General features: G+C 36.1%; 1 protein-coding gene across 4 annotated transcripts in view; it reads left to right on the top strand.

The window, feature by feature from the left end:
* The window catches only part of DNM1L (dynamin 1 like), a 37,119-nt gene extending 13,432 nt beyond the window's left edge, over positions 1-23,687 (top strand). Inside the window, exons 3-20 of one of the 4 annotated variants that reach the window (XM_042890511.1) lie at positions 2,113-2,151; positions 3,315-3,361; positions 4,373-4,444; positions 5,412-5,498; positions 5,922-6,084; positions 7,673-7,793; positions 8,444-8,575; positions 8,867-9,073; positions 9,283-9,403; positions 10,626-10,781; positions 10,907-10,996; positions 11,719-11,811; positions 13,241-13,297; positions 14,395-14,472; positions 16,676-16,843; positions 17,495-17,604; positions 19,414-19,573; positions 20,810-23,687. In XM_042890511.1, coding sequence (XP_042746445.1) covers positions 2,113-2,151; positions 3,315-3,361; positions 4,373-4,444; positions 5,412-5,498; positions 5,922-6,084; positions 7,673-7,793; positions 8,444-8,575; positions 8,867-9,073; positions 9,283-9,403; positions 10,626-10,781; positions 10,907-10,996; positions 11,719-11,811; positions 13,241-13,297; positions 14,395-14,472; positions 16,676-16,843; positions 17,495-17,604; positions 19,414-19,573; positions 20,810-20,866 — 1,958 coding nt within the window. In that variant the 3' untranslated portion in view covers positions 20,867-23,687. The remainder of the gene's footprint in view (positions 1-2,112; positions 2,152-3,314; positions 3,362-4,372; positions 4,445-5,411; positions 5,499-5,921; positions 6,085-7,672; positions 7,794-8,443; positions 8,576-8,866; positions 9,074-9,282; positions 9,404-10,625; positions 10,782-10,906; positions 10,997-11,718; positions 11,812-13,240; positions 13,298-14,394; positions 14,473-16,675; positions 16,844-17,494; positions 17,605-19,413; positions 19,574-20,809) is intronic. The other 3 variants (XM_042890512.1, XM_042890513.1, XM_042890514.1) reach the window with 3 other exon arrangements.

The raw sequence follows: 23,687 nt of genomic DNA, 5'->3' as shown, positions 1-23,687 counted from the left end.
CCTTGTTGGTGTGAATGGTTTATCCACGAAATCTTGGACAAGAGATCATCAGCCTTAGTGTGTTGCTTTCTGAATGTGCTTGTGAACTCTTTGCATGACCAGATACTTCAGTGCAACTGCCTTATTGCTTTGTGATTCCTTGTGATTTGTAATTTCTGTTTTGTCACATTTATCAATCCTTTCCTCCTTGCCTTGAGAATCCTTACTTTCAGAGTCCTGATGCGAATCCTTCCTCCTTTCCTAAAAACTCAAATGCATTAAATTAAAGCCATTGGGAATTTTTATTTTTTTTCAAATGTCAAAGATGTGTGTATCATCATAGACTTCAGGTGAGTGAGGTGAAAGATTCCCACTGTATAAAATGAAACTTCTAGGGTGAATTAAACTTACATTTGCACCTAATGAGACCTGCTGTACGTCTTGGGACGTTGCATTTATTCCTTTTTTTTTTTTCTCTCCATGTGCTCTGAGGCTGAGGTTAAGACTAAGCCATTTATCACAGGTTCAATCTTCTCTTGTGTTATATATAGCAAGGAAAACTTGTATCTTGTTAAAGCTTTAAAAAAGACCCTCTCATTAGATCCATGGATGTTAACAGGTTAAAATGTAATACTTCTCAATAAGCTGCATTGTTGTGTTTTTTTTTTTTGTATCTATTTTTAAAATCTGTTGGTTGATATTAAAAAAAAAAAAAAAAGCCCCAAAAAATTATGCATGGGACTAAATCTAGCAGCAAATTTCTGTGCTGCCAGAAAGCCAGTAATTTAAGACTGAAACAGCATGTCCAACATCATCTCCCTGAGAAGAAGATAACAAAGGAGTGCTTGCTCCATTTCTTTCAAATTGTGGTGGTGGCAATATCTTGCTGTATCTTCTGGTTCTGTGCCCATCATCTTTCTCTCAGTTCTTAAGAGGGGATGAGTAATACAACTTTGAAAGTACTGTAGTTTTTTTCCTTAATGTGCATTTTGCTGTAGTTCCTTTATACAGTAAATAGGTTAAACCTGTTTAATGATGTGAAATTAATAAGCCCTTTCATTTTACACTTTCTTTGAGGTGGAGGCTGGTATGTGATTTTGTTGATTTATCAGCCAATACAAAAAAAAAAAAAGCTGCCTCTTAACAATGACTTTCCTTTATGCCTGTGGTTGTTCATTAACTCTAATAAAGCAGTGAGGACAGAAGTATATTTAATAATTTTGTTTTTTTTTAATAGATCCAGTTCATCTAAATCGGTGTATTTCAACTGAAAAAGTTCTGACTTATCCACAAGTGCAAGACATCAGAATTAACTCCCCAGATCTGGCAAGCTTTCCAAAATGATGAGCCAGTTGTTGCTGTGCTCCTTGCATTTTGTGCCAAACAAGCCAGCATGCAACAAAAAAAGGTCTTCCCTGGTTTGTTTTGTTCTTGCACTTCCATGAAGCTCTACTGGTGTCACAGAAAAATACAGTCATAAACTCATCAACCCTTCAATGAACTTTGAACTTTTTGTTTGTTTTTGTGATGGGGTTTATATAGGTGAGAAACTCTCACAAAGCTGAGAATGGTGATAGCTAATGTTGTCTCTTCTTAAATCTGTCTCAGAATTGCTGTAACTGGTTCTTTTAATCTGCATAGATTTATTTTCGTCATTTAAAAAGATGGATGCAAAACTCAGGTTTCTTTCCTTTGCAGTAATATTATCTCCAGTGACACTAAATATGTACCTGATTTTTCTCATTCTTGCCATGAGTAAATGATGACAAATGTATTTTGCCAAAGAAGTTCAGCTTTGCAGAACCAAGTGTTGCTTTTCTCTGTCCTCAGACAAAAATATTGTAAAGTGTTGGAATCGGATGAGCAGCAATAGTAAAGAGATCATCAAGTAAACTTTGTGATATGGAATATCTGATTAATACTCATCATTTATCGGTGCTAAGATCTTACTGCTGTGCATATTGTTAATGTTACACATTCTCATCAGTAGTGGACTAGCATGCACATCTGTCTGCATGCATTTGTGAATCTTTGTAATATAATCTCGTGGTGAAGGGTTAATAAAATGCTAAATATGTTAAATATGATGAAAAATTTTAAACATCATTCACTGCTGTTTCTCTTTAACTGCAGACCCTGCTACATGGAAAAATCCAAGACACCTTTCTAAAGGTTGCCTTTATCCGTTTGCTTTTTCTCCCTGCACATGAAGTGCATGCCTGTATACACTAACCACGTCCATTTCATGCCACTTTATTGGTGATCACTCTTTTACACATTGGCTACTATGTTGATTATTTTGCTAAGTCTTGTGATTTAGGTTTGGTTTGTTTTCTTTTTTTTAGCTTTCTGACCTTGTTGCTTTAGAATGAGATGACTTTTGCTTTTCTATGTGGTTGCTGCCTCATAGAACTTTCTGCACTTTTAATTCCCAAATCCTTTAAAAGATCTCTGTTGATTGAAGTACCTTGAAATTCGCTTTGAGTGAAAAAATGTTTTGAATGCTGACTTAATGTTAGGTAAGCATTGTGTTTGTTAAGCTGTGAAATTTCTTGTAGGCTATTTTTCTAGAGCAGATTGCTCGTTGAGTAGCAGAGGGGAAAGGATCACAAACTGAAAAATTCTATGTGCAACTCTTGGTATTTGGAAACCCAGTTGTGGAACTGGGAACATCTGCAGCATGACTCTGCCTGCTGCCTACACCACAGAGCAGGAGTTGATCAAACCTTCTGGGATTGCTCTTGAAGAGCCCCCAAGTAATTTCAGGCACCTGTGGTGATTAAGATGTTTGGTCCATGACAGATTTGGGAAGAGACATGCTTTCCTAAGACTTCATTGTTATGTAAAATACTTATGTATTTTCTGTTTGTTTGTTTTGGTTCTACAGGTTTTTCTAACTTTTTCTTTCAGCTGCAATTTGATCTCATTTGCATGGTAAAAGAAAAGTTGCTATAAGCTGATGAATATTTTTTTCAGGGTATTTTTTTTTAAGCTGTTGCTAATAATTATTTTGTTTTCTGTTGCAAGCTGATTTTTTAATGAACTCAGACCTTTTCCAAAGAATGGTAGGACAGCTGATTGGCTCAGTTCACAATCATGAAGGCAGACGTTGTGTAAGAGAGACAAATTAAAGATGCTGTGCTTAAATAAGCAGAATCATAAATGTATTTGTACTGAGCCATTTAATGTCTAATAGCAGAAAGTGAACTAATTCTTGCTGCTTGAAAAAAAAATCACGTTCTAGTCTTCAACAAACAAACTCAGAAAAATGTGATTGGAAAATCTGCTTCCTCTTCCTCATGTACCAATCCTCATGTACCAATTCTTTGTTTCAGAGATAGATGCTGAAGAGTGGGGTAAATTTCTTCACACCAAAAATAAGGTACGTTTGCTCTGGTTACAGAGCAGCCTTTCCCAAGCAAGAGAACCATTCTGCTATATTGCATGCCAGAGTATTCAGGTTTTTCTGTTTGTAAGAGTAGAAGATTAACCAAAGCCTTAGTTACTTGCCAGTAACTATGTGGATCATTGATTCCGCTGAGTTATTTATCTTGACCCTAAAAATGTTGTTTTGCTGCTTTTTTTTTCTTTTGTGTATGAATTAAATTGCAAAGACAATTGTATACACAAGTATACAATTGTGATATACGCAATTGTATATCACAAGTTGTTTCAGTCCACTGAAGAATTGACTACTTTAGAGGTATATTACAAAGGTGTGAAAAGGAAGTGTCGAATACTTAGCAAGGAAAGAGAAACAGGGATGGCTGAGGATTTCAAGTTAAGAATTAGGCTTTGATTGTCTTTGCCACCTGCAAAACTCCTTGTTGGCAGATGTTTTACTAGTTTAAACTGATTTCCTCACTTTGTAGGTAGTACTGGAAGTTGAAGAGATCTTTAAGAGGAACACAGAGGAAACGTGTGGATGGGGTAGCTTGGTGGTGGCTTCTTTTCATTGATGGAAAGAGGACACAGTAAACAAGAATGTAAAAAGGAAATGATAGGCTGTGTTCTTTGTCTCTTCCCAGGATGTGAAGGAGTAGAAGCTTGATGTTGTTCATCAATTTCAAAAGCTTGTAACTAGACTAGAGGTAGAATTAAATGTGAAATTCTCTGTAGGTGAATGCAATTTGTTTTCTACCTTGTCTGATATTGTTGTAAGCGCTAGCAACTGCCATCAGATTCTGATTCCTTTAATTCTGAGCACTGATGGTTGTTGTCACAGCAGTAGCTTTTGCAGTAGCTATTACTCACTCTTCCTTTCTTCCCCCTCACCTTCTGTATACATAGTTAGATAATTTTTCACTGTCTCTTGGAGAAACAGGCACTATTTCACTATTAGATGTTTGTGAATAAATGGCTATCTACATAATCTTTCTTTTTTGTACTTCAGATCTATACAGATTTTGATGAAATTCGTCAGGAAATAGAAAATGAAACAGAAAGGATTTCAGGAAATAACAAGGTAAATACTGAACTGTCTATTTTTGTCTTGGTGTAGATTCTCTTGCTACTGAAAGCTTTCTTAACCTGTTCTGACATCTAAAAGTGAAAAGCACTGAACTGTTCTAAAGAAGAGATAGCAAGCAACATTACTGTGTCTAATGATTTTTTACTGTGTTCATGAGTCAAGTCACTAAAGCTAAAAGAAAACACAGAGAATTGTTGTTGCTTTACTTCAAAACTTCCACAATAATCCTGCAAAAAATAATATTAAACTTGCTTCCACTGTTTCCATATGCATTCCTTCATGTGTGATTATAAAATTAAGTATTGTGTTACTGAATATCTGTGTAATTATTTGGGTTAGGGCAATCCCAGGTATTTATACAAACTGGGAGAAGAACTCCTTGAGAGCAGCCCTGCGGAGAAGGACTGAGTGGATACAACTGTTTGTGAGGGTGGATAGTGATAGGACAAGGGGGAATGGTCTTAAAGTGAGACAGGGGAGGTTTAGGTTAGATATTAGGAGGCAGTTTTTCACACAGAGGGTGGTGACACACTGGAACAGGTTGCCCAGGGAGGCTGTGGATGCCCCATCCCTGGAGGCATTCAAGGCCAGGCTGGATGTGGCTCTGGGCAGCCTGGTCTGGTGGTTGGCGACCCTGCACACAGCAGGGGGTTGAAACCAAATGATCATTGTGGTCCTTTTCAACCCAGGCCTTTCTGTGATTCTATGATTATTATATGAAATAAAGCCTTTTATGCATTATATTGAGGGGATAACAAGGCAACTGCTAAATACAAAGAAGTTGGTTGGCACATGTGGCTTTCTTTTTTCTTCTACCAAACAGATAAGATGCATGATGGAAGAAATGTGTTCTTTTGTTTATATATGTATTATTACAGAACTTCAGATTTGACTTTCCAAAGTGTCATTTAAGTAATTTGGTACAGTGATTAACTTTATTGTACTGTGAATACATTTCTAGGGTATCAGTCCTGAACCAATTCATCTTAAGATTTTTTCATCTAATGTTGTGAATCTGACTCTTGTGGATTTACCAGGAATGACAAAGGTAAGATATGAAATGCTCTCCTTCTGAAAGCACTGTGTTTTGTAACAAGGAGCTTTTGTTTGATCTTAAGCTTTGTTTTGTATTGTTAGATTAGTGTTTCAGTTCTTAAAAGTTGTTTACATCTTCCTTCAGATAAAGTAGTTGGCTATATACGTTTGAGATGTCACCATCTTCTGGTGTAGGATTTAGGTTTCTGGTGCTATTCACTGTTATAGTGACCTTTTTTCATTCTTTTTTTTTTTTTTTTTCTTTTCTCCTTTCTTTCCCTCTCTCTTTTCTTTTCCTCTTTCTCTCTTTCTCTCACTTTCCTCTTTCTTTTCTCCCCAGAGGGAAAGGGAAGAGCTGAAAACTTTAGTTAGTGTTCTAACATGGGAATAAATGTATAGTTTTGAGTAGTTGTGCTCTATATTTTTTTCCCCCTAGGTGCCTGTTGGTGATCAGCCCAAAGATATTGAACTTCAAATAAGAGAACTAATCCTTCAATTCATCAGCAACCCAAATTCAATTATTCTGGCAGTCACAGCAGCAAACACAGACATGGCCACTTCAGAAGCACTTAAAATTGCACGGGAAGTGGATCCAGATGGTAAGCAGCAAGAAAAAGTAGATCTTGTAATTCAGCTTCAGCTTTATTTTAGGATTTAATTAAAAAACAAGCAAACAAACAAAAAAACAAAACAGAAGTTGTTTGAGCAAAAAGAAGTAAGGAAAATGTTACTTAATTTCCTGGAAAATACAATTATTATATTTGCTTGAAGATTTCCAGTTTCAGCCTCTGCAACTCAGGAAAAAATTGTGATCAATTAATATCTTAAGAGCTTTTTGACTCAAACAGATCAGAAAACTATTTTAATAGTCCTACAAGCCACATCTGTTTTCAGAGCAACAAAATGGCATTACAGAATATTAGTGGTTTTGAGATTTTTAGTAGTGTAATCTGTTAGGATGACTTCATGCTTTATTGTCAAATATTTTTGCTTTTGTAAGAGAAAATATGTCATCCTGCAGTAGTAATTATCTGTTCAGATGTTACTTTAATGACTTGTGGTGAGAATACAATTAATATATCTTCTTAGTATCCATTTTAGTGTTCCACATTTGTATGACAGGACTGCTTTGTTTTAATCTAAAAAGGATAACTTTTATATTTACCTAATGACTTTGAAACAAAGCTGAAGCTGCTATTTACTAATAAATGGTACTGTGTAATTTGAAGGACTATCAAAGTGTATACTCTGAACATAGGTATATTGAAATTAGGGAAAAATTTTGTGTTGGTATGCTTTCCCATCAAATTCTTCTCATAGAAATAGTATTTCTTACTGGCTTTCAAACTACAGGTCAGCTTTGTGTCCACAGCTTCGAGGGAGAATCTCTTCCCTTGGTTTTCTCTTTAGTCAGATTGTCCTGGTTCCAGCCAGCAGAGCTTTTCTTTTTCATTTATTCCTGTAAAAGTGATCAGCTGTGTTTTTTGGATCACTTCCCAAAATTCTAAACTTTAAAGATCTGAAGTTTCAGGTCATGTTGCAAGCTTTGTAGTAGTATGCAAAGAGAATTTGAGGGACTGTTTCTCCCACAGTATCTAATACAAAGTTGTTTTCACTCAGAAAACGTTAAGTTACATATTTGACAAAAATCTTCATTAATCTCATGCTGCTTCTTCAGACTCTTGGTACTTTTGAGAATGTGTTTGATGCACAGTGACTGAAGTGGTCCTGTTACCTCCTCTGGCAGCTTCTCCAGCAGTAGAAGTGCTTCAAAAATAGTTTCATTATGTGAATTGCCATGATGTGTTACATATATCCTAGAAACGTGTTCAGTTTGCTCACACTTACAGGTCCCCTGCCTATTTGCCTTAAGTCTTCTTCATAAATGCTTTACAGCAACCTCACGTACTATTCAAAAATATTTATTACATTTAGCAATTATACAATTTCAAACTGCATGTTTCCTAAATCTTTAACCACTTACGCATGGGGAGCAATACGTGCTAAATGGTTATTTTTCTATGCTTTTGTTAATAAAAGGCCCCAGGTAGACAAGCACCACACATTCTTGTGCTGGTCTCTGCTGGTTTGATCTATTACATTTTATGCAATTGTATGAGAAACTTTGTGAATGCTGAGCTTTGATGAAGACAAAACATCCCTGTGAGTGAGTTGTCCTTTTGATAGGTCGAAGAACCCTTGCTGTTATCACAAAGCTGGATCTCATGGATGCGGGCACTGATGCTATGGATGTGCTCATGGGCAGAGTGATTCCAGTAAAACTTGGCATCATTGGAGTAGTGAACAGGTCTGTCTGGGCACATTTACACTATTTTTTGACTTGTTTAGCCATAGGTATGAATTCTAAGAGTAAGGTGACTTGACATTGAAATAAGCAACCAACAAACCTGTTGCTTACTTTTCAAAAATCTCTGTTGTTCTTCCCATCAACCAACTGCTAATTTAGAAGAAATGTCTTTATTCCTTTCTAGAAGAACTGTAGCGTTATTTCTTCCCACTATTGATTGTTTGTTTTTTCTTCCCAATATTGATTGTTTTTTTTTTTTTTTTAGCTTGAGGGATGTTTCTGATCAGCTATTCACATTATTGCTAATTCAGCACTAATAGATACTATATATTAGGGCTAAGCAACTGCTAACAGCACAGTACTGTCTTTAGTACGTGTTCACTCTGATCTTTTGCATCAGCTAGATCTAATCTCATATACTATAAAGTTTTTTGCTTAGTCCGTGTATGACTGCTACCTGTACTGATTTACTACCTGTGCTCCATGGGGTAGTAGATGAACCCCTTCTTTATTGACCAAGAAATAGGAACAGTTGTCTTTTTTCTTGTCTAAAGCAAAACTCTGCTGGTTAATTGTCCTGTCAGGCAAAAAAGCAGCGTGAATTGTTTTTTGAATGTTAACTAGCGTGAAATTATGTCTTTTAACTTCAGGAGTCAGCTGGATATTAACAATAAGAAGAGTGTAGCCGATTCTATTCGTGATGAATATGGTTTTCTTCAAAAGAAGTATCCCTCCCTAGCCAATCGAAATGGAACTAAGTATCTTGCTAGAACACTGAACAGGTATTATATTAAAACAAACAAACAATTGTGTGTGCTTTTCAAGGTATGTTGAAATGTAGATTGATATATGATATATGTAATCATTTATATTTACCTTTCCTTTTTACTTTGGTATTGTACAGTGGAACAATAAGGAAAGCTCTGTTTGGTTCCAAATTCAATTTCTGAATTTACTGTAATTTCCCTGAGCAAATGTTTTCCTTTGTTGGTTATTTTCTGTCTCATCTCTCTTTTGATGGAGATAACACTGAAATTCCTTCCCTCTCACAAAGGTCTGTTTTTTATTTTTAGACTACTCATGCATCATATCAGGGACTGCTTGCCAGAACTGAAAACCAGAATCAATGTTTTAGCTGCTCAGTACCAGTCTCTGCTTAACAGCTATGGGGAACCTGTTGAGGACAAAAGTGCCACTTTATTGCAACTTATTACCAAATTTGCTACAGAATATTGCAATACTATTGAAGGAACAGCAAAATACATAGAGACTTCTGAGCTGTGAGTAATAAATGGTTTTCTGAAACTTTGACTATGTGTTTAGATTGAGCCTGTAACTCTTGCTGACTTACACTGGCAGTAATAGTACACTAGAGTATAATATAGTAAAAAATATATATATATATTGTTTGAATGCAAGTAATCGTAAAAAAGTTCATAATGAGAGCTTTTTTTCTTCTTTACTAATTTCAGTTACTTTGCTGTTTCAGATGTGGTGGAGCCAGAATCTGTTACATCTTTCATGAGACCTTCGGACGAACCTTAGAATCTGTTGACCCTCTAGGTGGCCTTAACACAATTGATATCCTGACTGCCATTAGAAATGCTACTGTGAGTGTTACTCTGCAGTTCTAAGTGCTGTTCCTGTATATACTGGATTCAAAATAAGATCTCAACTAATTCATGCTGCTTCAGGGCTTAACAACAACTGAATGAGTTTGTGTGAATACGCTGAATCCTCCTTTTTGTTATTTCAAGAGAAAAGTACAACATTCAGATTTGCAGCCTTTATCAGATATGGAATAAGTTTAAGGGAAGTGCTTGCTTGTTTCTGTTGTGAATAGGCTGAAATTAAGCTTAGGCCCAACTTTGGCAACCCTGTACTGTTACTTGTATGAGAAAGTGTGATGAAGGACTGCTTATGCACTTGTTTTGCATGAAGCACTTCTGTGTTAGCTATGAAGACTCAGTGTGTGATCTGCAGGCTAGGACATGTTCAGATATTTTCATTTTCTATAAAAGCTGTGACTCTTTAGTAGTTTAGTATTTACATGATTGGTTTTGTTGTCAATGTGGGAATTGATATTGCTAAGAATTCACTGTAAGTTTACTTTTAAATGTTGCAGTACAAAGAATGGTCACTCCTTAGAACTTGACTGAACAAACAAGTCAGCTTTTATATTGCGTTTTGATTGGTGCAGTCAGATGGATGTGTTTTGTGGTCAGTAATTATTTAGACTTGGAATACATCGGATACTTGCAGCAATGAAATGTGTGCATGCTGCTGTCCTGCAAATCTAACACAGGATTTAGTGGCTGATAAATTGTATTGATCTGCAAGGTCAGCATTAGGGATAATTTAATTTATGACACAGTGACACTGCACCCAAGTATATTTAAAAGCAAACCCAGCTGTCATCCAGTGAGAATTGTATGGCCCCTAAACTGTGGTACTTCTCCTGTCTGCTGAAAATTAGGAAGAGAATGTTTTAGTCTTTGTTATAAATTTTATTTAAACTTGGATCCATAAACCTGAAAATAATTATAAGATCAGGTAGAAATGCTCAAGATTTGACAAGGGTGCTGGTTAATCATTATTTAACACTAAATCAGTCTTACAGGCATTTTCTATATGTCTTTAGTCTGTAAACCTTTTTTTGTTTCAGTATTCTTATAGCAGGTATTACTCTTACATTGGCAAGGCCTGTTCTGAGTGTTCTTCTGGGTGTGAACACCGTGACCTGATTTGTTATGGGCTTCACCAGAAACTCCTGAATATAAATACCTCGTTTTAACATACAATTTCACAACTTTTACCATCCTTTTAAACTAGGGTCCCCGTCCTGCCTTGTTTGTTCCTGAAGTTTCATTTGAATTGCTGGTTAAAAGGCAAATCAAACGTTTAGAAGAGCCCAGCCTTCGCTGTGTGGAGCTGGTTCATGAAGAAATGCAAAGAATTATACAACATTGTAGTAATTACAGTACACAGGTAAAAATAACGTGTTTGAATTATATTCTAAATTATTGGGCATTTCCCACCCTTCTTTCCCTCCTCTCCCCATCCCCCAACCCCCCAAAAAACCCAGTGTCTTATCAGTAAATGTTTGTTTTTAGGAGTTGCTGAGGTTTCCCAAGTTACACGATGCCATAGTTGAAGTTGTAACCTGTCTTCTGCGTAGAAGGCTTCCTGTCACAAATGAAATGGTAATTTTTCATGTTTTATAATGTTGCTGGAAAAAGTGTTTTCTGGACTTTTCCTTGATGCTTCTATCTGCTTTGTAATGTCTGGAACCCAAATTTTTAAAAGAATCACAACTCATAATGGTGAACTATTTAATAGCTACATTGTTTGAAGCTTGTAGTACAGAAGAAGATAGATAAAAAGCAAAAGGATCATGGTAGGGTTGTGTTTCATTTTTTTCAAGAAGGTCAAGGTAAAGTGTTGTTTTCACTTTTAATGGCTTTTGGCAAATGAGAGCTGATTATTCAATTTCTGATATGCTGCTTGTTGGAGATCAAGCATACACACATGTACAAAGTATCTTTATGTGAAAAGCAAACTAAACTTTTATGTGCAAATAGTGCAGTGTTTCTCACTGTGGCTTGTGACTATGTTGTTTACACTCCTTAAATTGCTGAGTTTATTTATTTCTTGCTGGAGGGTGGTTAGCTTAATAAAGCTAACAAGTTAAACTGATACATATTTCAAGAAAAGCTGAATATCTGAGTGTGTTGCAGTGGTAGACTGAATTCCTTTCTTGCTTTCTTCAAGGTCAGAACTTCATGTCTTTGGGGCAGTAAGAACAATCTTTGGCTAAGGACAGTTACAATGTATTGTACTCTAGGCAATTAGAATATCAGTGTAAGTCATTTTTCTTTGCTACCATTAGACTCACTGAATTTCTGTGAATATCATTTCGTTGCAGGTTCACAATTTAGTGGCTATTGAGTTAGCCTATATCAATACCAAACATCCAGATTTTGCTGATGCCTGTGGGTTAATGAATAACAACATAGAGGTAAGAAAATACATCTTCATCAAAAATAAGTTCAATATGCTTAGTGAAAAGTGGATAAGTTGAAGGATTTTCTATGATCACAGGTTATATCTTGCTTCAATCTGTCTTATCTTTTGACTTTTCAAATGAGAATCTAAATAGCTAGTGACAGAACAGACTTGTCAATTTTTCTATGAAGCATAGTTGAATGTTTTGAAGTATGGAGGTTTGGTTATATTCCAATGGAGTGTACACTTTGTGATCAGCTGATGTATTAGACTTATAATGCATGTTATGTTCAGAACCAGTGGTTGATATTTTACTGGAAACAGTTCTGCTTCTGTGTCTTTCTGAAAAATAAGATAGGCATCAGATAAGTGGCTATTAAATGAAATGTTTGGAAGAGAGACTTTAAAGAAATATAGTTTTACTCTTACAATTTCTGTAGCCTTTCTGTTTTGCACACTCAATTTTGATAGGTAATCTCTGTTGCTATCATAATCCTATAGAAGCAGTTGCTGTACAAGTGTGGTAGATGGAATTCTTTCCCAAAGTCCTATTTTCATTGCAGTATTTCATCCATCCGCATGAGAGCTTGCTAATATTCTTGTGTTCACTTGTTAATCCAACACATTTTTCCACAGTTACGTTCTTTTTTTTAAATGCTTATATTGTCATTTCTGATGGGTGGTTCTAACCTCTTGCTTTCTATTATATATTTTGTATTGACTGGTTATGCAATTGATTGAAGAGCAGTCTACCAAGGTAAATTCTAGTTCAGGTACAGTGTCTGCACAAACTGCTGTGAGTATGAGAATTAGGACTCTGTCAAGTTGAACGTATGAAATTATTGTTCTATTGTGTGTTAGCTAAATTAGTTCTTTTTCCAACATCTTCCTGAACAGGACGTTGAACGTTTTGAAGAAACAGAGCATGTAAAACATCTTATCTTTATTCAGTGGAGAATCAATTACTAATTTCAAGAAAAATCAGATTTTAGTTTAATCTGATCGCTTCAAATTCTGTTTTGTTGTGAAGTCAATGTTTCCTTTTTGGCTAATCAGAGTAAACTATGCTGGATGTGAAATTAAATCCTTCCAGCTAATTTTGAAGATTTAATGCTTACTGAAGGTCGTAGGGAATCTATGCTGAGCCAAACTGCTTAGCTTTGATCCTGTTTTTTAAAGGCTCTGGTCTTGATTATGAAGAGTGTTGCAAAAAGTTTTGCAGAAGCTTTTTATGTTGAAAATTTACTTTTGATCTGATAATTGGAGTGGTTTTATCCAAACTGAGGCTTTTATAGGATCGTAGTATAGTTACAAAGCACTAGCTGAAATTCAAGTATCAGTGTTTGTCTTTAAAATTTGGAGTCATCCGTAACATATGAATGTTGGATGTGTATTGAGACAGAGCGATGCATAATTGAAGTCTTGCTGGATTATTTTTAAAGGAACAACGGCGTAACAGGTTAGCCCGGGAATTGCCTTCTTCTGTGCCACGAGACAAGGTGAGTAAATGTTGATTTTTTTGTTTATTTTCAGTGTAATGCATTCTCCTTTGATCTAATCTAAATGCTGGAAGCTTTGATGTGCAGCCCTAGTAACACGCTGGGAAGCTTCCAAGTATTGACTTTTTTTCTTTTGATTTCCTGAGATTGAAATAGAATGCTTTTTCTTCTTCCAAAGATGCAGATTTTTGGGTTTTAAATCAAGGGTTTCTGAGGACTTACCTATAAATCTATATTAATATTACACACATTACTTGAATGTCATTCCAGATGAGGCCTCATGTTTGCAGATAGTAAAGATGAAGTCAAACGTGAATGCTTGTATTTAAGGCTGTGACATTGATACCAAAAGATAAACAACTGATTTAAAATATTTATTGTGCCAGCATAGTGACTTGTTTTTTAAAGTCACTCTTAAGACTGCAATTTTAGTGCAGCCTTATTTTCTTTGGGAGCAGATAGAGGAGATAAAGTTGTTAGTGGATTGTCATAATCCAGTTGTGTACAATCTTTGGAGCTTGGATACCAAGCATCATGAAAATGGTGCCTTGTGGAAATAAGTCTGACAATCAGTTAGGATTTCAGACAGTCGTGCATTTAGTATTATGTGAAGTATTTCACATTTGAATGCACAGAATATGGTTTAAGCTTATCTTTATAATAAGTGTTAGTGGAGCAGATAGAAATCGATTCTTTAAGTTCCTTAGCTTAATAAGTATGATGAAAGTCTCAGAGCAGACTTCAGTATTACTGTCTCTAGTCTGCAGAAGGCAGCTGTGATGGATTAACCAAGAAGGTTAAGGCAGCTGTCTAGAAATTGCTTTCAGTACTGTTTGTTCTTCTTTTAGTTGACTTCATATTTAAATTATCAGTGTAAGAGCTGAAATGAAATTGAAGAACAAGATAAAGCAGAAGTCCCTTACCTGTCTTGAACATGCTTTTTTCTCCATTTACATTATTGTTTTCTTTTCTGGATTATTAAAAAAAAAAACCCAACACATAAATATAGAAGCTAAAAGTGCATGAATGTGCTAGGTAGATTTGGTGGTCTTCAGTTGAATTTTTTTTTTCCCTGCATTTTTTTTTACCTTCTTTAGTCTACTAAAGCTCCAGGTGCATTGCCACCTGCTTCCCAGGAGACTGTTACTGCTGCTTCTGCTGAGGCTGATGGCAAGGTCTGTCTTGATTTTTCCTATAAGCACTGCATGCCAATTGATGTTGTGGTGCACTTCAGGTACTCCAGGAAGCAGTCTGTGTTTAGTTCTCTGTCCCTAATAACAAGCTGGGTGTAGACTACATTACATTTCATGACTTTAGTATGCACAACAGTGGGTAAAGTTGTGCAACTAGTTGGCAGAGCCACTGCTTTCTGTTTAAACTCTTGGTTGTAATATGTTGTTGTCAATTGCTTGTTTGGTGCAATGGTACTGTGATCCAAGTTTTTCAGCATGGTTGTTAAACTGCATGTTTTTGATGTGTTGACAGTTAAAGAAGAACAGAAGATAAACTAAAAATGTGAGTTTCCTGCTTTCTGCAGGGAATCCTTACAGGCTTTGTTAAAACTTGAGCCCCCTTGTTGTCTGACCTTAACTGTTCACTTCTATGTGTGAAATGTATTCTGCAGTGGCTTTTTGCACTTCAGACCTGTTGCCATGTAAAATAACAGCTAAGTGCTGTAAAGACTTCCTTGCTAATTGCTTTCGTTGGAGTCACAGAAGATGGAGTGTCACAAATTTGTGTAGTAGGAGTAACTAAGGAGACTCAGGCTTTCTGCTTTACTGTGTATTTATGTTCTGCTTCTAGTGCATAGCTGTCATTTCTGTCCTCATCAAAGTGGTTAAGTCAAAATCTAGACATTAGTAGAACTTTAACTATGATTTTGGTCAAAGTTTTATTGGTTCTGATATGCTGCAAACAACTAAAAATAAATCGGGATCTGTAATGAAGTTAGTGTTGTGACTGCAGAAGTTGCAGGAAACTGCCAAATTTGGTTTGTGTTTCCCACAAAGCTTCTTCTTTATTAAGTGGTGTATATTCTGGTGCTCTGTTTCTTATGAAAGAATGTAGCTTTCTGAAACTGCTTTGGAGATAAAGCATGCTCCACAGTAATACTGGATGGGAGAGGTATAGGGATTTTTGCCACTTTAAATAGCTGTTTTAAAATCAGAAAAAAAGTAATGGAGCTTTCCTTATCAATGGCCATCTGTTATTAATAGAGGTTCATTTGAATTCTTATAATCTATTTTGTATTTCTCTGAAGAGCAGTGCAATTTTATTAAGACTACTTATGTGCACGTTTCAGTTGGGTTTCTTCCTCATGTGTACTTCCTTTGCCATTCCCTCACTCTTCAGACCCAAGATCAGCCTGTAGGGGTGGTTTAGTTATAAACACAATAGATGGTTCTACCTCAACTCCTCCTATTTCTGAAGGAAATTGTAAGTAGTAGGTTCAGAGCCTTTAATGACCAGCACTGAGATTACCTTGTTTTTTTTACTGTATGTAGTAAATAGAAAAGCTGCTAGGCTTATGGGAAGGTGCAAAACAAAAATTAACACTGTTCCACATGAAAATAATTTCTTTTTTCTTTTAATACTGATCTAATGTGTACAATCTACTAATATTTTTCTCCCATGTTTTCTAATCTGTAAGAACTGAGTATTACATCCTCTTCTCAGAAGAAGAAAGTCATTCTTTCCCTGGAATGGAAACTTTACTTCCCAGACAGTGCTATCTTTGCTTCCAGAAGATGGAGATTTTTCTTTTATTCGTTTGGTACCAAAAAGCTTTCTGTAACATGAGATCTGGCCACACAAATACATTCATAGCTTTGGTACCTGGAAACATAAGCATGCATATATTTCATTTATTTAATGAGCTGTTACTGTAAGGAACTTTGGTTTCTATACAAAGACTTCAAATACACTGAGATCTTTCAAGACCTTGTGGTGAATCTTGAATCTTAATATGTGTATGTGGTTTCTGAATCATCCTGATAGTGTAGGCTACATTACTCTAAGGATATGTGGTAAAAGCCAATAGATTTAGGAAGACTGTGTTTCAGCAGTGATCTGTAAATGGTGAAGCTTATTTGTGCAAGAGATTTCATACCATTTTTAGGAAGAATGCGAGTTTAAAAAGTCTTTCATCTTAGGGATGTTTTACTCTCATTAATGGATTGAAAGTATCCTTCTAATTGGTCTCCCACAGGGAAAACAAAAGTGGGGGCTGAGAAGAGCAGAATATGGAAATAAAAATACACACATGAAAATCTTTTATTGAGTCTTTCTTACCAGTAGCTTACTAATAACAAATTTGATCTTGTTTGTAGTGTTCAAGTTTTAACTCTGACGTTTTTCTCTGATGTGTTGTTTGTGCAGGCTGCTGCTGGAGCAGGAGATGTATCTCAGGAGTCTGGAACGGGCAACTGGAGAGGAATGCTGAAAACCTCAAAAGCAGAGGAGGGATCAGCAGAGGAAAAACCAAAACCTGCTGCAGCTCTTCCTGCTAGTCCTCAAAAAGGACATGCTGTAAACCTATTAGATGTGGTGAGTGTGATGGAAAGATGCATACTTCCTCTTTGCAGTTAAGGCTCGGGAAGTAAAATATATGAATTATTTATGTTGTGACTTTGCTACTAATGTATATCTTCATGAATAATGGCCACTATAGAAAAAGGGAGCTCTGGCCTCTCTCTTCTCCCTTTGTTAACCTTTCTAGTTTCAGCCTACAATTTGGGATAATTGGCTTTCTTTCACAGAAATTTCAATTTCTATGAAGTAAAATCCTTATCTAGATCACTTCTAAAACAGAAGCAAATCTCAGCTCATCTCAATTCAACTGCCTGTTCATTTTTGCTGAAGTTGACATTTTTCATACCAGAGGAAAATTTAATGATTTAAATTTAAAACAAAACAAAACAAAAACAGATGAAGATTCTTAAAGTCTCGGCAGAACTGACTTCCTTTCGTGAGCTTTAAAAACTAAATTGGTTGGTGCCATCTGACCTTTCAGTTTCAGAGATCTGGATTTTGACGTCTCTAGGTCAATACTAGGGTAGTGTTGCAAGACAGATGACGTGTATCAAATTATCAGACTAAAAGAGCAATCGTTTGTTTTGGTCTCCCCCAGGGTAAGTTTTATTTATCTATACAAATAAGCAGAATTTAACTTGAGGTTTCTTTTTTTTTTTTACATAGCCTGTACCTGTTGCACGCAAACTTTCTGCCCGTGAGCAGCGAGATTGTGAAGTGATTGAACGACTCATTAAATCTTACTTCCTTATTGTCAGAAAGAATATTCAGGACAGGTAAAACATAACCTAGATGTGTTTAAACCATACAAATGTTGTGATATCTCAAGCATCATATAATAATCTTGCTTTTCTATAAAACTCACTCCTCACAGCATTAAGAAGGCTGAAGTGGTACTTGTTGTTTTTTCTAACAGTTTTAATTCTCTGTTACATTGATGTATGAGGTTCAGTTAGGTCTACTTAGGAGGTGGCAGTTTTTCTAAAGGATGATGAAGAATTCAGGTGGATGATTTTCAGCAAATAACTGGAATGAACTCTGGGTGTTATGTAGCAGTGGCAGAACTTAGCTTTGTTGTCCTTTTTGTTTCAAATAGGGACTGCTGTGGCTAACCCTTTACATTCTTTGCAGTAAATATGCAGCAAAAATGCTATGCCAAGTATTGCAAATTTGATGCATTAAAACATCCTGACCTACTTCAGAAATATTTTTAAGAAATGTTTTAAGGACTGTACTCATGTCCATCTCACATTGCACTTGCAAAACTATTCATTCTCTTATTTGGAAGATTCAGAGCTCTGCTTTCACTCTTAGCCAGGCGACTCCCAAAATATTTTAGATTTCTTAAGTTCTTCTTTTAGTAGAATTTCAAATGCATCGGCTTGAAAAGAGGATGCAAAATTAATTATTTTACTATTAATAGACCTATGTAGTCTCATCATGATTTCCCAGAAGTCACTCCACAGCTGAGCAGTAAAGAGCCTAAAAGCAGTAGAGCATAGTGGGGAAAATTCCCAACCGAATGTGGGAGTATGATTCCAATGATGTATGATTGGATTTAGCAGTGTGGGCACGTGAGATCACATGGAATTACTGCTCAGTGAGTCATTACTGACTGTATGTCAGATCCCAGACTATTCTAGTTGTAAAATATTACTTACAGTGTTGCATCAACAAAATGGTTGTTTAAACTGGTATTTTTTTATTTATCAATTGGGAAGGACAATTGATATTTTCATTGTCAGCTGCTGCTATTCTGATGAAATAAACCAAGGGGCAGTAATTTGACTTTTGATCCTCCATTTATGTCCTTAGATTCTTGCACTGTTCTAGTGTAGTGATTTTACTTCCACCTTTTCAGACAAGTACTCCTACACATACCTTAAGACCCCAAGAAGATCAGGTGCCAGGAGTTTCAGTATTTGTATTTATTTTTTTCCCAGGAATTTTAGCAGCATGGAAATCCAGAGCTAAAACCATGGTTTCATTGGGGGGGTATTGTAGCCCAACATAGAACTGAAAAATGTTGCTTTACAGATTCTGTACCCTTTTCCTGAAGGATTGTTCTTGAATTGCATTGATTGCTTGCTTCCATTCTAAATAACACATTTTGCACACTTCAAATCCATTTGCTGTTGTAAATTGCCCTTATGCTGTGTTGTCTGGTATTTGAACAGGGATCCTGAAGTCAGTATTGTATTAAGATCAGATATATCAATCCTTTCCTTGATTCTTTCCTTTTGCATTTTCACGTAAGGTTGATTCTAGGGTGACATAGCCTTTTTGTCATGCCTAGCATAGTGGAGATTTGGTTTCTGGTCCTTTGTGGGGAAAAAAAGTAACTTATTTTTCATGTACTTTCTACACTATATATTTATACACAATACAGCCATCTCATGTGGAAGACATGAGATGTTTAAATTGCACAGGATACTTTACTGGAGATAGAAAGCTTTTATATATGTCAGTGGTAGATTCATGGTAGTTTGAGCCAAGGTTCTGTCGCTGCTTGCTTATGTTGTGAATTCTTTGATGTAGGCCTGGTTTTATTATGTCCTGAAGAAACAATCTTTGTGTGCTTGCAGTGTGCCAAAGGCAGTGATGCATTTTCTGGTGAACCATGTGAAAGACACTCTTCAGAGTGAGCTGGTGGGCCAGCTGTACAAATCCTTGCTGTTGGATGACCTTCTGACGGAATCTGAAGACATGGCGCAGCGCAGAAAAGAGGCAGCTGACATGCTAAAGGTATTTTAAAAAGGAAAAAAAAGACAGAAAAAGGTCAGGGCCTTATGGGAATAGTTGATGAAGCTGAAGCCGTGTCAATGTAATGTAATGGTAGATTTTGTTCCTGATCACTTGCTCTTATTTAACTTTCTCTATTGTGATCAGTAGTTCTTTTCTGGGAAATTGATTACAGTCTTTTAACTATTGTTCCCATCTTCACACAGTCTACAGGCCAGTGGCTAGTGGATCTAGAGTTCCATATAGTATAAGCAGAGGAAATGTTGAGACTCAGTTATTGTGACCACCGTGTATGTCTGTATCAATGAATTTGGGACATACTGGTGTTTAAAAAAAAACCTCCTCATCTCTTCATTATTTAGTTACGTGACGTATTAGTCTGCTACAGCTGAAATGCTCCTTAGGACTGACCTATTTAGAAAAGAAAGCCTCTCAGGTAACAGTGCAGCTTCGCTAAAGTAGCAAGAGGTGTTTCTCTCTTGTGAACAGCACAATCTGTTCAAACAGTGCACATTTGAGAGATCAGATGCCCTGAGATACTGTTTACCCAAGATGCCTGTAGCAAGTTTAGTCTTTGCAACTGTATGATAAAAGTACTTGAATGAGGAGGGAAAGTGTCTTAACTGTAAGCTTCATTGGACCAAAATTATGATCAGTATTAGTTGGTATTGAGCTTAAACCAAAACAGTTTAAATTTCTGAAGTTCAGCAGGCTAGACTGTAGAGGCTGCACTGAAATACAGAAGTAATAGAAGTGCAGTTTCCCCCTCTGTTTTATGGGGGATATTCAAAGCATTAAAATTGTGTATGGTGAAAAGATCTGCTCTTCTTGAGAATTTATGTATGTATACAGATATGAATCATTAACATAAGCATGTTACTGGGAACACTTGAGCATCTTAATGTTGCTCAGAACGGCAGTGAATTCTTTTCACTTATAACCAGAAATGCAGTTTTAAAATAACTCAATTCTCTTATCTGTAGAGAGACAATTTAGTTATACCTTTGCTGAAGTCTTAGCACTATCTTCTGTTTCGTAGTAGTTCTCACTTGCATGATCTTTGCAGATGCGAGGTTCCGTAGTATTTATCAATGTCCTTTCAGGTTATCACCACAAATGAAAACGACTGGCTTTGATTTGAATACTAACATCACGCTTTCTGACTGCCATCCTTGCTTCCTTCAGAAATCTCTTCAGAAATACCGATTAACATTGGTGTTTTTGTTTCTCCATGCACAGGCCTTGCAGCGAGCCAGTCAAATCATTGCAGAGATTCGGGAGACACATCTTTGGTGAAGACTGTACCAGCCACGCTATTTATATGCGTTGGAGGTTACACTGACTTCAGAATTGCTAGGCATGGTATACGGAGTAGAATTTTTATTTATGAACTCTTATCTGTGTACTGCAACTGTGTAAATCTGCTCATGTAAAGACAGTTGGTTTGATTTGCAAACAGAAAAATACGCTGTATTTTGCAAAATAAGTCGTATTTAATCCACATAATAAATGGCTCTAAATGTTTCCTTACCAGCTTTCTGGTGCAAATTAAAGCAGACCAAGTCTACTGTCTCAGTGACAGGCTCATTTGAACTTGGGGAAAAACACTGAAGTTCCAGTGCCTGACTTGCTAAACAGGTTGCCTGTGGTTAAGATGGACAGTGTAGTCTTGTGGCATAGTTTTAAGCTGCTTTTACAATAGAAGTTTAAATACTGTGAAGAGGAGAGAGCACCAAGTATTTTCTTTCATGACTATATTGCATGCACTATGACAGATGGAGGTGTCAATTTTATAGCACAGTAGAGATGTCTACCGTATTGCTACGTGTGTGTCCCCATTTCTTTCCAAATGTTAAAAACTGCAGACAAAATTCTGAACTTCATTTAATGGAGGAGTATCATGTAGGATGAATCAGCCTGGAGCTTGCAAACAAGTAACGGCCTACTGACAAGTGGCTGCCAAGTTGTTGATGTGCACTGGAGCTTGCATAAAAATGCTGGGGGTTACAATCAGGTACAAGAACACCTTCCCCTTTCTTCCCCTTGGGACCAAGGCCCTGGACCATCCAATAGTAAATTTGTTCTGGCACAACTGAAAAAAAAAATAAAATAAAATAAAAATGGATTTCAAAACTGTTACAGGATAACAAGTGTTTTTTTCAAAACCAGATAAAGTTGGCCAGGGAGAAGGGGATCCCCACAACACAGTACCAAACTTTGGAAGATAGGACAGTATGAAAGAAAGCCTGTGAGATTGGAATATTTATACTAGAGATCACAGTTACTTGTAAGGAAAATTGTACTGTTAGTAGTTTTTTTCTTTTTTTTTTTTTTTTAAGGACAATCACATTAGGAAACCTTAAGTTGGAAGTTGAGTTACTTTCTTCTGATTGTAATTCATGCAGTCAAACACTGTTCACGCTAACCTTTAAAGGATAAGCATTTTAATTTTTATGAATAAAAAAATTATTTAAATTCCAGCCAGCACACTTGCATGTACTTTTCAAACAGATCTACTTTTTTGTATACAGTAAAAAATGTGTACAGTGGTTGCTGATACTTTATCTTTAACATGACTTGCATTTGAAAAATGAGAGAAAGCTGTTAACAGCCATGGTCTTCTTTTAGGATGTTGGGCCAGTACCGTGAGGCTTTTATTCCTCTATTCAGTTCCTCTCTCATTTCATCAATTAACAGAAACTGAACTCCTGCTGTAAGCTGCTAAAAATTAAAAATTAAAAAACTGTTAAGGTCTCAGTTTCTGACAAGATCTGTTTTAAAAATTTATTCTTTCACATAATAATTTTGAGTTTGGCACCACTATAAACACAAGGAGTTAAGTCTCACGTGCAATTCTTGTTATTTTATGTGTTACCTGAAGTAGTTCACACAGGACATAGAAATGTAATCTGTATTTTTAAACAGCTTAAAAAGTCACAATGTTTATGTTACGTATAATGAATATAAAGGAAGTAATTGTAACTTATCACTTCTTATTCAGGGATGGTAGTTCTCAGATGTAAGAAATGCAAGTGTAATGAAGTGCAAGCCACTTCTCAAGTGAATTTTAGCCAACAGTGAAAGCTTTTAAGAATTTGGTCAAAAGCATTACATTTGTAGTTGGAATTCCCCTGGCATCTCCTTCCCTTGTACTTTTGGCATCTAAGAAATGCTTTCAACAAAACAGAACTGTCCCTAAGTGAACCTATGTTTTAACTCCCAAATGTCAATCAGCAGTCTGTTGTCAAGGGATATTCTGAATTACAAAGTTTTCAAGTGCTACATAAAGCAGATGAGTTCTATTTATTTAAGAATGTCTTGCAAGTGATAACTGGCTCTGTAATGTCATGTGAAGTCTCCAAAGTGTTTATCTGTGGCTTTTTTTTTTTTTTTTGAAATGTTAATTTTTTTAATTTTTTTTTGCTTTATAAACATTTTTAATTTGGTAATGTTTGAGTGCCAAGAAATGAACTTGTCAACCTCAGTGCAAATCTTGAAAAATCCATGCTGTACCAGCCCTGTTATTAAATAAACAGATACTATACAAAATGAATGATCCCAGAAATAAAGTTTTGAACTCACTTGTAGTTCAGGTGGCAGGACTGTATACCCTTACAGGTTTGGGGGATAGCTAAGAATGCTTTTACAGCCTTAAGTTTGCAGTTGCCCTCCTGCAATTCATCATCTTTATTTCTTATAACAGTTACTGCAGTTATGTAAGTAATAGGGTTGATAGGCAACTGGTGGCCATTAATTGTTTTATGGATTGTCTGAAACAGAACTAAGTGCTATTGTTGCTGCCACCCTTAGAAGAAATACTGGGCAGCTGGTGAGAAGTCTCACTAGATTAGATGATGCATCTCTTACAGTCAACCTCACTTAATTTAAACCTGAAATATTTCTGTCATCAATGATCAACTTTCAGTTTAATTAAAAAAACAAACCAACCAACCAACTTCTATCCTGTGAAGCAATCACAGAGAGAACAACTTCTGTAGCCAAGTTTAGACTAGTAAATGTTTGACATTTAATACCTGACCTGTGTGTGGTAGTACTGTAAATAAAACACAGTATCTGTGTGAAAAGTTTGTCAATAAATTTTGTGAGTCTTTTAGTA

This window comes from Lagopus leucura, unplaced genomic scaffold, assembly GCF_019238085.1.
Source record: "Lagopus leucura isolate 7727_CA_CO unplaced genomic scaffold, USGS_WTPT01 Super-Scaffold_100159, whole genome shotgun sequence".
Classification (NCBI taxonomy): Eukaryota; Metazoa; Chordata; class Aves; order Galliformes; family Phasianidae; genus Lagopus; species Lagopus leucura.
This window is presented reverse-complemented; position numbering and strand designations above follow the sequence as displayed.